Below are 14,696 nucleotides of genomic sequence, written 5' to 3'. Positions count from 1 at the left end.
GCTTGCAGATCTTTTTATGTGCTTTCTGATGATAACTGAGACTGGCTGTACTGATTCATTTGGAAAACAACTTCTGTGACAGTAGGGTTATGTTGGGATGTTGCCTGAAAAATGGGCAACTTGTCTGTGTACTGTGTACATACCTCCCAGTAGTTACTACTTGCACTCTCTGGGTTGTTTCTTGTGCTTAGAGCCACTGGATCTTCTGTACTGTCTGTGGGTAACACAGATGAGATCCTGAGTAGTTGAGGTTCCTTAACTCCGGTCAAATTCCTTAAATAAACAGAAATACAAACCTCTCTCTTCCTCCTATATGTGCTCTTCAAAAACATCCGAGCAAACAAATGACAAAAGCCCAAGACCAACCAAGTAACAAACCTTAAACAAAACCACAACCCCTAATCTTGCTAATTCTTAGTTTCTAATCAGTCCTCTCAAAGCAAAAAAGCTGGGGCAGATTCTTCAGGAGACAAATTGTGGGGCTTGGATTTTTTAACACACACCCTCCCCAAAGTATGGTTTAAAATACCTGATTTCCAGTGTACACACATGAGCACTGTTCATTTTCTTTAGCAGAAGTCACTTAAATGTCTGTTGAGATGCTGATACTCATGTGTGCTGTCACTTTCCAGGTATGATTGAACATGGTCTTACTGACTGCTCACAGTATAGACCAAGAAAGAGTGTATCAGAGGATGCTGGCTCACAGGAAAGTACACCACGGCTGGATGAGGCTGTGTCTGCTGGTGATTCTTCAGATAGACACTTGGAAATGGGAAAGGGAGGCAGGAAGATGGCAGGAAGCCAGTCACTGGAAGGTCAAAAAGCACACGTGCCTTTCTCTCAGTCAGAGAAGACTTGCAATGGAGCTCAGCCTGCCAATGGTGCCGTGCAGGGCTTGAAAGTTCCTTCCCACACTTCTCCAGTGCCCTCTGAAAGTGACTGGGAGACCTTAGATCCTAGCATTTTGGAGGAGACTAATTTGAAAGAAGGAGAAGGTGAAAATGCCACACCAGAACAGGCTGAAAATGTGAGCAAAGGCAAGAGCTCAGAAAGCCTTCCCATCACTGTGCAGCCCCAAGCCAAGACAGGACACACGGTGCTGGTTCCAGGACTGATCTCTGGCCTGGAGGAGGACCAGTATGGGATGCCATTGGCCATTTTTACAAAGGTAAACATCTTGTCCATGATCCTGCTAACTCCAAAAGACATCTGCTTTTCACAAGTGGCTGGTAATTTTGGTTACTCAACTCCAACTGGCCAGCTGGGTGCTACCAAACATGTAGGTGCAGTCTCTGGCAAGTGACCGTGGTCCTAGGAAGTTGGAAAGCATGAGTGGACCTCTGGGAGGGGTGTGTGTGCACACGTGTGGTCCACTTCCCTTTCCTGGGGGTATTTACAATGCAATTTTACATGAGGGCAACCTGCAGCCCTGCTGTGGCTAATAGATGGTACGTATCAGTAACTGCTGTTCTCTTCTCTGAAAAATTGCTGATCTAACCTACATGGGGTAAGATCAAAGAAGTGTTTAGATTAAGTTATCTAAACTAAGATTCTGAAAGCTCTGCCTTACCTGATAACTAAACCTGTGTTTTCCTCTTTTAATATACAGATGAATTTATAAATGTGTTCTATATAGCCACAAAATGTGTATATAAATGTGTATATAAAATATATTGTACTTTATATTTTAAAATGTGTATATTTATATCCACAAAATGTGTATATAAAATATAAAAATAGATAATTTCACCCTTTTTTTACATGGTAACACTGCCTGCTTATCTGTGGCTGTGCATGGTGCTGAGCTGCTGAATTTTAAGCTTGTGCTGATGCCTAAGTGAACTCCAGGTATTCCAGACTCTCTGTAAGGGCTCTGATGGGCATTGTCAGATAACAAGCAATACATTTACTACAGCTGATATCCCATAAAACAGGGAAAATGCATCCCTTTTAAAGATACTTCTGTCAGTAAAAGAAGTGATATAATGTTATCATGTGATGTTTTTAATGTAATAACCTTTGACAACAAATTTGCCCCAAAAGTAGAAGTTTCAGAGTTATTTCCTCCAGCTGATGACGTTCAGAGTGGGATTTCTTCCTCTGGAGGTGTTTCTTTGCATTTCCTTGCAGAACATGGTAGTGGATTGTTTGAGCTTCTCACAGCAGCTGTCACTGGAAATCCTGTGCCCTGTGTGCCCAGGAGAGCAGCTCAGAGGTCACTGCCCTGTCCTGCCTCATGTCACTGTTAGAAATGCCTTTGCAGCAAGATGTGCTGCCTGGTGTTTGTCCTTGTGGTCTGTCTAGTGAAGAGAAGAGGCTATAAATTGTATTTAGTCAAGTTCTGTTGAAAATACTACATAGGAAACAGGAAAATTACAGATAAGGGGGCCTACAATTATATACTTGGTTTGCTACTAAGCTCATAAAATGGAGAAGTAAATAATTTTAAGGAAGCTGACAGTTTCTTCATGTTTACCTTTTGTTCCACAAAGGCACTTTTCATTTGAGCTCATCTGTGGTAATTAGAGCAGAAAAGGGTGTGCACCTCTTAAGTTAGCAGAAAAAAAGTGATTCAGAATTATAGTTTAACCACTTACTGGAAAGAGGTCTCATCTCAGGGTTGTTGTATGCCATGCCATGGAGAGACTAATAAATAATGACAAATTTGAACAGGAGGAGATTTTGCCAGGTGGCAAAATCACACCTGAGTGTAAGGAAAAATAAGTTGTGATACTTCTTTAGTACCAGTTCTGTAAGATCTAATGGTCATTTCATTTGCACTCTTAAATTAAAAGAACGGATCACGTTCACAGAAATAAAACTTGTACTTACAGATAAATGTGAATTTGGGAACTGATAGTTGATACTTGAAATAGTGAAAGATTTCCAAGACGTTGCTACTTGGGTATACAGTAACTAAACCTTCCTTTGCCAGCTTTTCAAGCTATATTTTTTAAAAAATTTCCATTTTAGGGTGGTGATTCCTTTCAAAGCACTATTTTTCCTTTGATGCAGACTGTTTGCTTTCAACTGATAAGTACTTGTCATCTGGAATGCCATCCCTGTGTCCCATATAAGAAGAGGGGATAGTTGTGCTCCTCTCTTCCACATGTTTCCAGTTCCCATGTGCTGTGTGATGAAGTGCATGTGCTCTTTGTTCCTGTCCAGTCTGCCCTTGGCCCTGCTGGGTCCTGCTGGTGACTAAACTGCTGTCTGCTTTATGCAGCTGAACAGCTGGAATTAGGCTCCAGCTGTAGAATTCAAGGGGGTGTTGATGCTATACTTAAAAAGAAAATTCTAATGCCCACAGCTGCTGCTTAGTGATCTCTCTGACTTACCTCAAAGCCTTTTTTTCAAAATGTTTGGTTTTTTTTAATTGAAGTGTAGGATACTAGATCATTTTACAAGCATGGCGTGGCTAGAAAGCACAGTGTATTGCTTTCTGTCGTGGGCTTTCTTAAAGCAGGCATACATGTGCTTACCAAAAATTGTTTGCTATCTCTGGAGCCTGGAAACCTCCACCTAGAAAGTGTGGGTAACAGCCTGTAGCTCTCCAGCATTATGTGGGACTTCCAGAAAACATGGTGGAGAGATGGACCTTTATCTCCGTTGACTTCTTGTTTCTGAACTGACCTGAGACCTCACTCTTGTTTTATGCTGCTTATTCTGTTGCCTCATCAGCACGTCGGGTTCCTGTCCTTTGTATTGCAGTTCTGAGACTGAAAGGCTTCACAACTTATTGAAAAACTTAATTCATGTGGAGTCTGGTTGCTTTGCTTTGCAGATGTAACGTTGCAAAACGATAGATAATTGTGGCTGAAGCTGAATCAAGGTTCACTCTGGGTGGAACCTGCTGGCTTTTAATAGGAAAAACTCTGAATATAGATTTTTTTGTTGTTGCTTGGCCTTATGTTAATCCTCCACGTCTCTCTGTTGCTTTAGGGGTACCTTTGTTTGCCATACATGGCGCTGCAGCAGCATCACCTCCTGTCAGATGTGACAGTCCGGGGCTTTGTCGCGGGAGCCACCAACATCCTGTTCCGTCAGCAGAAGCACCTCAGTGATGCCATTGTGGAAGTATGGACAACTTAAACTTGGGGGTGGGGCTGGAAACAGAAGTTGCACTTCAAATACAGCTTTAAAGTTTCACATTCATGCCTAAATTTTGAATTACTTCCCTATGACATAAATTCTTCAATGCCTATTAAATTTGTATCATTGGTTAGGGTAGGATTAGATGAGCTGTGAAAATCTAATGCCTGTTTTCCTGTATACTCTTAAATCCAGTCTAGGAATTTGCAGGGTACTTCTTACATTTTTGGTTTGCTACTGATATAATTTTACTTTTCATGTCACAGGCTTTTTTCATGACTATAATAAGGTCATAAAAAGTAAGTGCTTGCAGCTGAGAAACAAATACACTTGGATAATAAAGCACATTGCTATTGACTTCCTTCTGATTTAATGGAGATTAAAAAAAATACTATGTAAGAAAACTTTGTCAGTTCCAGCAGACAGATTTTGAGGGACTGTGGGTTTAGATTTCAGGAGCAATATGTAGTAGCATATTTAAGCAGTTTTATTTAGATAAATGTTTACCCTTGGAATTATTTCAGATAGAAGATGCCCAAGTGCAGATCCACGATCCAGAGCTCCGCAAGATCCTGAACCCAACAACTGCTGACCTGAGATTTGCAGATTACCTGGTGAAGCACGTCACTGAGAACAGAGATGATGTTTTCCTTGATGGCACTGGATGGGAAGGAGGAGATGAGTGGATCAGGGCTCAGTTCAGCGCTTACCTCCATGCACTACTTGCTGCTGTGCTGCAACCAGGTAGAGTGGATGCCTTGTCTGGGGATTGAGATGAGGGTGGCTGTAAGAAGTGTTTGCTCTGTCACATCAAACGTGAGGCCTGTCACTGGATTTCCCTCTGCCTAACGTGTCATTTTAGGCTGATTTTTCATTTCTCCTTGGCTATTCTTCCCTGTTATTCCTTGACATGCTTATTACTGATTCTTATTTCACAACCTTACAGACACTTTCTTCTTTGGCTGTCTCCTCCTCTTTGATTTAATTAAGCTTTCCTCATCATCACAAGTACCTTAAACCCAATATATGATGAGGCTTTTACAGACTCTATTACAACCTGAAGTTAATTTTGGGAGAATAATTGGATTCAAGGAGACATGAAGTTAAGTTGGTGTCTTCAAGTTTTGTTAGGCTGTTCCATCTTTTTCCTTCCTGCCATGGTCTTAAGTAGGGAATCACATAAATGAAAAGAATTATCTAGAGGCTTTCTAAGCCTCAGTGTTTGTTGTCTGAACTCAGAGGGAAAGTCTCTATGTTCCAACCATTGATGCTTGAGTGTAACTAAAACAAATGGTGTTTTATTTGTGGAAAATGTTTAGTTTGCCCAGCACTGACCCCATTAACTTCATTCTCCTTGTGATTATTCTCTCTTCACATCAATTAACTAATGCAAATCTTGTTCTGGGGTGTTTGTGAGAAAACATGGGATCGAGAACGTGATCTTAACATCTGGAAGGTGCTACACTTCTTATCTGACAGGATTAATAGTTTAAGATAATTACATGGTTGACAGGAAAGTCAGGGGTTCTGGAAGCTCATGCAACTTCACTGACTGGCTCTAAACTGCTTTCCTGTATTCCTCAGTGTTTTAAAGGAGGTAATGTTATGATACATTTATTACATAGTACTTCAAGATGCAGTTTTGGAATGGATTTGGGGTTTACTAAATCTGAATGAGTGATAACATAGAACAGTAAAGCCCAATGTACCTGACCAAGACCAGTGCAAATGAATATTCTTGTTCTTGGTTGCTATGTGGCCATTCTCTCCCCTTACCTGTCTTTGTCCAGTGAATGAGAGGCTTATATTTGGATGACTTTTTTTTCCCAGTTGAGCTCTTGCTCAGAACTTTATCAATTAATTAAAAACAAGAAAAGTATTTGTTAAGATTATTTTTTCTCTTGTCCTGGTATTGTATATTTGGGATCCATTAAAATGAAATAATAAAACATTTTTAAAGTATCCAGTTCTCAGTTCTAGAGTTTTAATTGTCTTTGATTTGATAAGAACCTGGAAAAAACATTTTTTACTTTACAAGAAACAAAGTAATTTGTCTTGTCTTACACCTCTAATGAATTGCTGCCAATTCTCATCTTTAATTTATCAGATAACGAAAAGATTTTGTCAGACTTTGGAACAGCATTTGTAGCAGCCTGGAAAAACACCCACAACTACAGAGTATGGAATAGCAACAAGCATCCAGCTCTTGCAGAGGTAAATTCTAGGTAAGGAAACTTTATTTTATTATTATTTTTAACATTTAACGTGGATGTATGAACAGTATGACAACGTTCCCCTTGTTCCTACTGTAGAGCTCTGAGAGTGAAACATTGGGCCCTATTCTGTATGTACAGAAACCTGAGTTTTTCTTTCTTCCATAACTGACTCTCCTTCTGGGCTGTAGCTTTGTGAAGAAAAATATATTCAGAGTCAGGAGAAGTGAAGTTGTTCAAGTTGTTGGCTGTCCCCAGCTACAGAAAGTTTGTCATTCCTCAGGAATGGTCTTCAGATGGTTCTGCTTCTCTTTAATTGACTGCAGGTGTCCTGGGAGTTGCTGTGTCCAGGGTTGTCACTGATAGGGATGGAGCAGAGCTGGCTGGTTTATGTTGCATCTTCTCTGCTCTGGATTGCTTTCTGTGGATTTTTACTCAGAGATTAGATGCCAGGCCGGGTAACACTGCTGGCTGTGCATGTGTTTTGTTTAGCTTGGATTATTACTTTACTGCAGGGAGTTGTTTGCTTTTGCTTTGTCAGCTGTTACAGCCTGGAGAAATTTTTCTTTAGACCTACACAGCTCTTCTGGCCTACTTAAGGGATCCTTTTTTTCCTTTTTATTTGCTCTGTGTCACTAGGAAGAGCTGATTCTGCCTTCATGTGAAGAGATTGCTCAAATCTGGTCTGTAAATAGAAGGCAGGTAGCTCATAAGGAGTCTAAGGTTTAATAGTCACTGAGATCCAGACTTCTGTAAAGTGATAAAGTAGTAAATCTACAAAAGGTGTTTTGTTTTTATTTTGGGTTTCTTTTTCTGTAAGCCACAGAGAGAGGAATATGACTAATAACTGTGTGTTAAGGACTCATTGTGAAAAAATAAATACTTCATGTTTTATTGGGTTTTTCCTCCTCTTCTAGCCACCCATTCCAGGGACAGTACTCTGTATCAGATGTGAAGTTAAGATTGTCACAGTAAGTATACAGTGCTTTGGTTTGGGTGTGGTTTGTTGGGGTTTGTTTGAATGTTGTCAAATATTAATAACTGTATAACTCTTGCTGTGATGAACTAAACAAAATGATGATTTCAGCTGCCCATCTACATGAAACTGTAGACACTACATAACGGAGCCCTGATTTTTTCCATTGCAATTATAAGGCTTTTGTATGTATATTTTTACATTGTAAACTAAAGCTGTTAAAACCTTCTTTAGTGTTTTTCTCTATGTTGACTTTGGGCCTCCTTATTAGGAGAAAACTTTTTTTGTGAATTAGCTATTTTTTTAATACAGCATTCTTCTGAAACTCTTGAGTTCACAGTATGTCCTGAGTTCAGCTTCTTCAGTTTAGAAGTTTAAATTTAGTTTTATATAACCTCTTATTGCATCCCACTCAAGTGAACTTTAAGTTGTTCTCATCTCTTAACTCTAGTATTCGAGCCTAAAACTCAGTGGTGCTTGTTATTCCCAGAGCTGTTCAGCTCTAACTGAAGCCAGAGTTCAGTCCTGGAGCTGCAGTTAACTATCTCCTCTTGTTTGTGCACCAAGCAAAATAGATTGGACTGATGTCTCACTTAGCTGTGGTCTTCTGTGGGTAGACCTAAACCACATGGTAACACAGAAGAACAGCTTGAGGAATAAAAAGGTTCAGACTTCAGCCTGCTGAATCTTTTTGTTCCTCTTGCTGACCCATGACAGATTAAATTTCCATGATGGCGGTTGAGATTGCAAATGAATCAAGATTGATCTCAAGGTAATTGCCTTCAATAAAGTGCATGCTGGTAGCAGCTCTTGTTATTGATGGATGGTCTTTGCAGAAAGGCTTAATTGGAAGGATGTGGAGGTGTCTATGATCTTTTACTTGCCCTATTTTTGTGCTTGAAAAGGGAGATACTAACTCTTCTGAGTAGCCTGAAATCAATGTAAAAGATTGTAAACTACTAAGACCAGTAGTTTTTAGTGTTTCTCTAATAAGAAATATTTTCACAGCAGTGCCTTTATTCTCCAGATGTGACTTTGCTGTCAGATACTCATCAAAAATACTTGCTTTTGCAAACTCAGCTTAAACTGCTTCTTAGGGTACTCTATTCTTTCTGCTTTTTGCATCTACACTGAAGATTTTGAAAGTGGGTAAAGAATGTGGCATGCTATGGTGTTAAGTTTAACATAAATGAGTTTGCAAAGCCTGAAATGTGGACTTGAATGTTACAATTTAAATGAGATTGTTGTCAAGTAATGACACTCGTGCAGTAGAACTGATTGCTTTTGTGCTTCTCTTTCCAAACAGTGATAGCATCTGTCATCTTTTTGCATTTCTTTAACAAAAGCATGAGTGTAAACTGTACATGATCAAAAATTTAATCTTAGAGCAAGATACAAAGTAAACTGTTTAGGAAGAAAAAAAAAAGCCTGATCAGTAACAGTGTTTTGGTTAGAGCTTTGATATTAGGGATAAAACTTCTGACAACTACTGCAAATCTGACTTCATAATTTAAAACATAAATGTATTTTGATAAGTTTTTAGGAAAGGTATAAAGTGTGTTGTATGAGAATTAACTTTTTGGTGTTTTGATTTCTGTCTGGCTGACAGTATCTTGGCTTCCTCTGAGAAGCTTGTCTGATCTATGTGGATAAGGTGCATGCAGGAATTAGGGGGTTAATACATGTACATACACCCCTCTCTCTATAGGTGTATGTCTGCTGTATAAATCCATGTGTGTTGATGTGTATTTTAACTGTGTTTTATTTACACCTGGAAGTAATAAGAGGTCTGTCAGCTAACAGTCTTCAGTATCTCTCTGGTTTAGCTCTGTGCAGAACAGTGAACGTGGGAAGAAGATTGGAAACGTGATGGTTTCTACCAGCCGAAACGTTGTGCAGACAGGGAAAGCTGTAGGTAAGGGATCTGTTGAACAGCCTGTAGCTAAGCCATATCTTCTTTTGAAGAAGCATCTTGTATCTCTGTTACCTTCCATTTTAATCCAAGTGTGCTTTATAACATACATACAAAACAGAGCAACATTTTGAGGGGTCACTTGAACAGGGGCAACATCCCATTGTCACCTCGCAGTGCCAGATCATTTGAGTTCACCCACTGGAGAACCTGACAGTTGTCCTGCAGTAGCTTTGCCAAAATGTTTTTAGCTTCCCCTTCTATTCCATGGGTCTCTTTGCTGTTGCACACTCTGGCGTGGGGCACCTTTCAGCCTGGGCTCCACAAGCCTTCCAGGGAGAGGACAGCACTGGGCCATTTCTGCTCAGCTACTGTGTTCACCTTCTTCAGATATTTTCTGATACTGATTCTAGACTCGGATTTTAAATTCCAAATTGGACAAATTAATTGTGTGATTTATTTTTTTAAAATGTTTTATTTGATATTTCTTTGTAGTAGCTTAGTAGTAACAATGCTGCACTATTGACTTGCCTTCTTTTGGTTTTTGCAGGTCAGTCAGTTGGAGGAGCTTTCACAAGCGCGAAATCAGCGATGTCATCCTGGTTTTCCACTTTTACACAGTCAACCCAAAGCCTCGGGGATTAAGTGGAGGCTTTGCACAGTGCTGCTGGACATTTCAGGTGCAATGCTTCCTCTGAGCTGTAAGAGGACCGCTCCAAAACCTAAGAGTGGAGATTAACTACCCAGGACCAAAACAAAGGGGTGTGTTGCTTGCAAGCAGATGTGGTAGAAGCATAGAAGAATGGTGAGTGTCTCCATACGATGGGAAGGCATTTGCAGTATACTGGTTGTATTTAAAATGACTACTTTTCTTGAAAACTGAGCCTTTATAAAGCTGTTAGCAAACTGGGCTTGTTGCAAGCCAAATGTGTTTGACTTTAGATTTGTACATTTTCTTGGATGTTGAAACTATTTATGTAAACTAGTTATATTTTTCAATCCAAATAGCCAAATGTTTGTGAATTCTTGTTAGAAATAAGCAGAGTATAAATACTGATTGCTCTTGCAGGTTGGATTTGAAAGCATCTCTGCAAAAAGTACACGGTGGAAACCCTTAAAGGGTTCCAAGCCAGGTGGAACTTCCTTACTTTCACCTGCAGACTAAAATTGGCAGAGTAAGACTGTGGCTGACTGAAAGGTTTTGGGTTTTTTTTGTCCTTTCTCCTCTAGCCATGTACAGTTGTTTGCATTAATCTGTCTCTTTGTGTCCCCAAATCCTTGTGACAGCTGCAAAATCGGTGTTTTCTTGATGTTATGCAGTAGGCCTTCATAACTTCACATCTGTTTTGGCTGTGTGTTTACCCTGGGACATGAAAGAGATTCCAGTTGGAGAGGTATCTGCAGCAAAATTATTACAAAACATTGCTCCCAAACTGGGATTGGATCATAGACACTTTCATGAGGTCTTGCTCTATTAGGATGTAATTATGGCATCAAGTTAATTACATGCTTATGAATAGAAAATACTAAACCCTCCTAAAACTAGCACAGTAGCAAACTCTGCATGGCTTTTTTTTTTTTCCTCTCCCAGAAAAGTTATGAAGACTCTTCCAAACAAAAATCAGCTCTTAATTGATTTTTCTGTGTCGACTCAGGGAACCTTCTGTTTGGATACCTACTTTTTTCATCAGGAAAGTAACACTAGAATCAGGAGAGTAACTGGCACTGCTCAGTTCATATCCTTGTGTGAAGAAATGTAACAGTTTATAAGAAAAGATGAGGCACAATGCTTTATTTCATGTGTAACATGCATGTGGTGTCTTCAATATGCAAATATGTTCCACCTCCTACATTTCCTGATTCTGAGGGAGATCATTTCCTGTTCCTTGCACTGTTTGTGCCTCTATATGCCTTCTAACATAGGCCCATCCCCATGTGATAGCTGTTCAGACTTTCTACATTGCATCACCAAATGTTCCAATTTTCTCCAGTAAAAGACTCTTTAATGTATTGCCCCATCAGTATCTGTCAGCATTTTACAGTGTTCATTTCTGAGGCCAAGATTTCAAGTCATGGTGATTTCTTCTGTTCCTCAAATAATATATGGCAGCTGTGCAAGAGATAAACAAGAAGGCTTGAATGCAATTTTTTATAAAGAAATTAAGTTCTCATTTCTTCAGGTGCATTTGAAAAGCTACTAGAAAGGTGACACTTGCTTCAGGTGGTTACTGTCCAACAACTGAGTTTTCAGTTTCATTGCTTCAAACAGCAAATTGGAAACAAAGGATCTGGTTTAAAGCCTTCATTATTGTTCTGCAGGACAAACCAGATAGAATGGCTGTGGAAAAACTGTGAGTATACAGCTAGTTTGAGTAGTTTCTGAGAAGGGCAGAAAAGTCCCCTTAAGCTCTACTACTGCACTTCTATAAAGAGATTTTACTTGTATATCAGAAGCAGTACAGCTATTGCTCCTAGTCTCTGTATGTATTTGTCTATCTGGAAAAAACTTCTGATGCTCTTTTCTGTTTGATTCCTCAACTCTGTAATAGGCATCTGTATCTTTTCAAAGGATAAATAACACTTGATACACAGGAAGAGCCCTGGTGAAATGAGACTAGGGCTGCATTTATTCATGATGAGTCTAGAGCTTTCTGATTCAGCATGCAGATAAGAAAATCATAATCAAAAATAATCATTTGCTGTTGTGAAACTGCTAACGAATTATCTGCTGTCTGGGATGTGAGTGGTCAGGCTTCATGTTGTAGTGAAGACTGAATAAAGGTGCATGAAGGATTTAAGCACCTATAAAATTAACTTCAGTAGCTTAAGGCACACTAGATAGATTTTTTTAGGCTTAGGAGCTCATGACGGTGAGTTATAGGAGCCAGGCAGGTGGTTGGTGTTTGCATATACAAGGTATAGAGACAAGACCCTCCAGAATCCCTTTTCAATATCCTTGTGTTTGTCACCTCCTCACCCGAGTTTCTTCTGTAGTATTCTCCTATGCCCCTGGTTTGTATAGTCCATTTGTTAGCTCTCTGCATTCCTCTGACTCCCTTGCTGGCCCAAGGATATCAGAAAGATAAGGTTTAGTATTTTTTTTGGTAGGTTGACCTGAGGAATGGCAGAATGAGGTGCCCTGTACAGTGCTAAGCTGATGCACAGCTGCTTGCTGCTTCACACAGGGACTCTGTGATGGTACCTCACAGTGCTTCTCCTATGGGCAGGAAGACCAGACAGATCTTCTTCTGCAGTCTTCTTCCCCCTGTCCCACCTGGCTCTGTTGTGGAGCCACACATATGCCTTGATGAAGAGTATTTTCCTTTCTTTACAAAGAGATAGAGTAAGAAACTTGTATTCCTTTTCAGTCTGTTTTTAAGTCCTGTCATCCTGCTAGCAGGCTGGACTGTGATTTAAACTCAGACAGTGATTAAGGCTCAGGCAGCAGGTGGAGGTGAATTGATCTTCATCCTATGTGGTCTTCATTAGTATGTATGTTTGCTCTTTGACATTTGCTTAAACTTACTTTTGGGCTCCAAGGAGGCATGCAGCCCCCAAGGTTCATCTCAGCTCATGTTGTCCTCTCCTTAATTTAATGGTTGTAGGCACTTTAGTTAAATAAAATGCAAATTATTTTCCACCCCTCTGTTTTAAAGCTTCCAGTGCAAGCATTAGGACTTCCTCAGAAAGATTTAGGCAGTTGATTTCTATTTCAAAGACCCTGACATCCATTTCTGCACTGCAAGAAACACTTGAGCCCTCAGTGAGTTGGTGGCAGTGCCTCTGCTGGGTCAGCTCTGGAGCTCTCTCATGGTGGACGTTGCAAAGGTGCTTCTGGCTCTCAACGTGCAGCACAAGCTGACTTACAGCTAATACAGCAGCACACCTCTCAACATCCTGCCATCAGAGGCATCAACTTCTGCTTTTTGTACATGCCAGGATTTGAGGAACTGCCTAGTGAACATAGATGTGAGGTCTGAGTCCCCAAAACCCCACAAGACTTAAGTATGGTTGACCTGATATTTCATTTGACTAAAACGCTCAGCACTTTTTGTCAATCATTTTCATGTCATAACCTTAATTCCTGTGTACATCTGACACTGGTTTCTTCAAATATCACAATGTAATTACCATTTTTAGATCAGTGTTCTGGTACATTGCACTTGTTTGACCTTGTACATCTGTTTTAAGCACCTTTGTAATTAAAAATAGGATTTTGCCTAAACAAGCTTCTGATTTCCATAGAAATAATTACCAAGCAGAGAAATGTGTGTGGCAGTATTTAATTGTAAAAGCAAAGGTGTGAATACAGTTTTTAAATATAGGAACTGTTGCTTGATAATTGAACATACAAGTAATGTATTCGATTTATGTTTTTTTCCTTGTGCTGCTTGAAAAACACATCCAGGCTGTTTAAAGTTCTGTCTGCTCCAAAAGCTGTATTGTTTTGAGAAGTTCATCCCACCAGAAGACCCTTGCAGGCGTCTGGGTTTGATATTGGTACCTGCTTGTAATACACTGACAGTCTCTTTGAAATTTGTCTTCCTTTTAAACTTATTATGGATGTTGCTTTTTGCAAATTTAGGACAAGAGGATCCTCTAGTGTGACCTTTTATTCCCTCTTGGGTACTACTCATTGTGAATTGAAGTCTTCAGCAGGTCATGGGCCTGTCTTACATCAGTAGCACCTTTAGGTACGACTGTAAAATTCTGATGTGGATTTAGCTTCCAAATAACACATGGAAGGTTCACATGGAACGAGTCAGAATCAGGATGCTGAGTAAATTAATTGCTGCACATCCAGTTCTCTGCCATAGTGAGCTATTCTACAACTTTGAAACTTCTACTGTACCCAAGAGAGAATGATTTGGTAAATCACTCTCTGCAGCAGGAGGAACCTAACTGCCTTGAGTAACATTCAGGTATGAATTACATCTAGAAAACGGTTGCAGTTCTCTAAAATTGGTTAAAGTTTTTTTCTGACCCTATGCAAGGAGTTGTGCAAGCACACTGGAAGATAAATTTACATCATGTTGTTCATGCAGTGTAACTTTGCTTTCTTGCAGGTATTTAGTTTTCATTCAAAAGGGCAACACGGAGAGTATTGATTAAAGACAGAACCACTACTTTACTGTACTATGATTAAAAATGTATGAGAAATTGCTTCATGGTGTTCTGAGTCTTTAATACCAGAGGAGAGACTGGCTTAAAAGAGCAGGCACCAAGCTTTTCTTCTGTGATCTTTATCAAACATTAGTAGTAGTGTTTGGATTCATTAAAAAAATAATATGGAGTTGGATCACTTCTGTTGGTTAAATAGTGAAGTTGGCTCAGATTACGTTTTTCCCTATAAATTGAAATCACATGTGGGTTATTCTCTGTTGTGGTACAACTCAGAAGTCCAGCTGTCTTGTTGAGTCTTATATAGGTTTAAAATTACCTAATCATGCATTGCTCTTCTTGTAAAACTACTCCAAAATCAACTGATAGAAAAAAAGGG

The 14,696-nt window shown here is 39.6% G+C and overlaps 1 protein-coding gene across 1 annotated transcript in view; it reads left to right on the top strand.

Moving 5' to 3' along the window:
• The window catches only part of AVL9 (AVL9 homolog (S. cerevisiase)), a gene marked incomplete at its 5' end in the record, with an annotated part of 20,132 nt that extends 9,964 nt beyond the window's left edge, over positions 1-10,168 (top strand). Inside the window, 7 exons of the mRNA XM_008945682.1 lie at positions 625-1,171; positions 3,946-4,080; positions 4,620-4,839; positions 6,203-6,320; positions 7,226-7,279; positions 9,111-9,199; positions 9,747-10,168. Coding sequence (XP_008943930.1) covers positions 625-1,171; positions 3,946-4,080; positions 4,620-4,839; positions 6,203-6,320; positions 7,226-7,279; positions 9,111-9,199; positions 9,747-9,841 — 1,258 coding nt within the window. The remainder of the gene's footprint in view (positions 1-624; positions 1,172-3,945; positions 4,081-4,619; positions 4,840-6,202; positions 6,321-7,225; positions 7,280-9,110; positions 9,200-9,746) is intronic.
• Positions 10,169-14,696: the final 4,528 nt, after the last annotated feature.

This window comes from Merops nubicus, unplaced genomic scaffold, assembly GCF_000691845.1.
Source record: "Merops nubicus isolate BGI_N331 unplaced genomic scaffold, ASM69184v1 scaffold22908, whole genome shotgun sequence".
NCBI classification, from domain to species: domain Eukaryota; kingdom Metazoa; phylum Chordata; class Aves; order Coraciiformes; family Meropidae; genus Merops; species Merops nubicus.
This window is presented reverse-complemented; position numbering and strand designations above follow the sequence as displayed.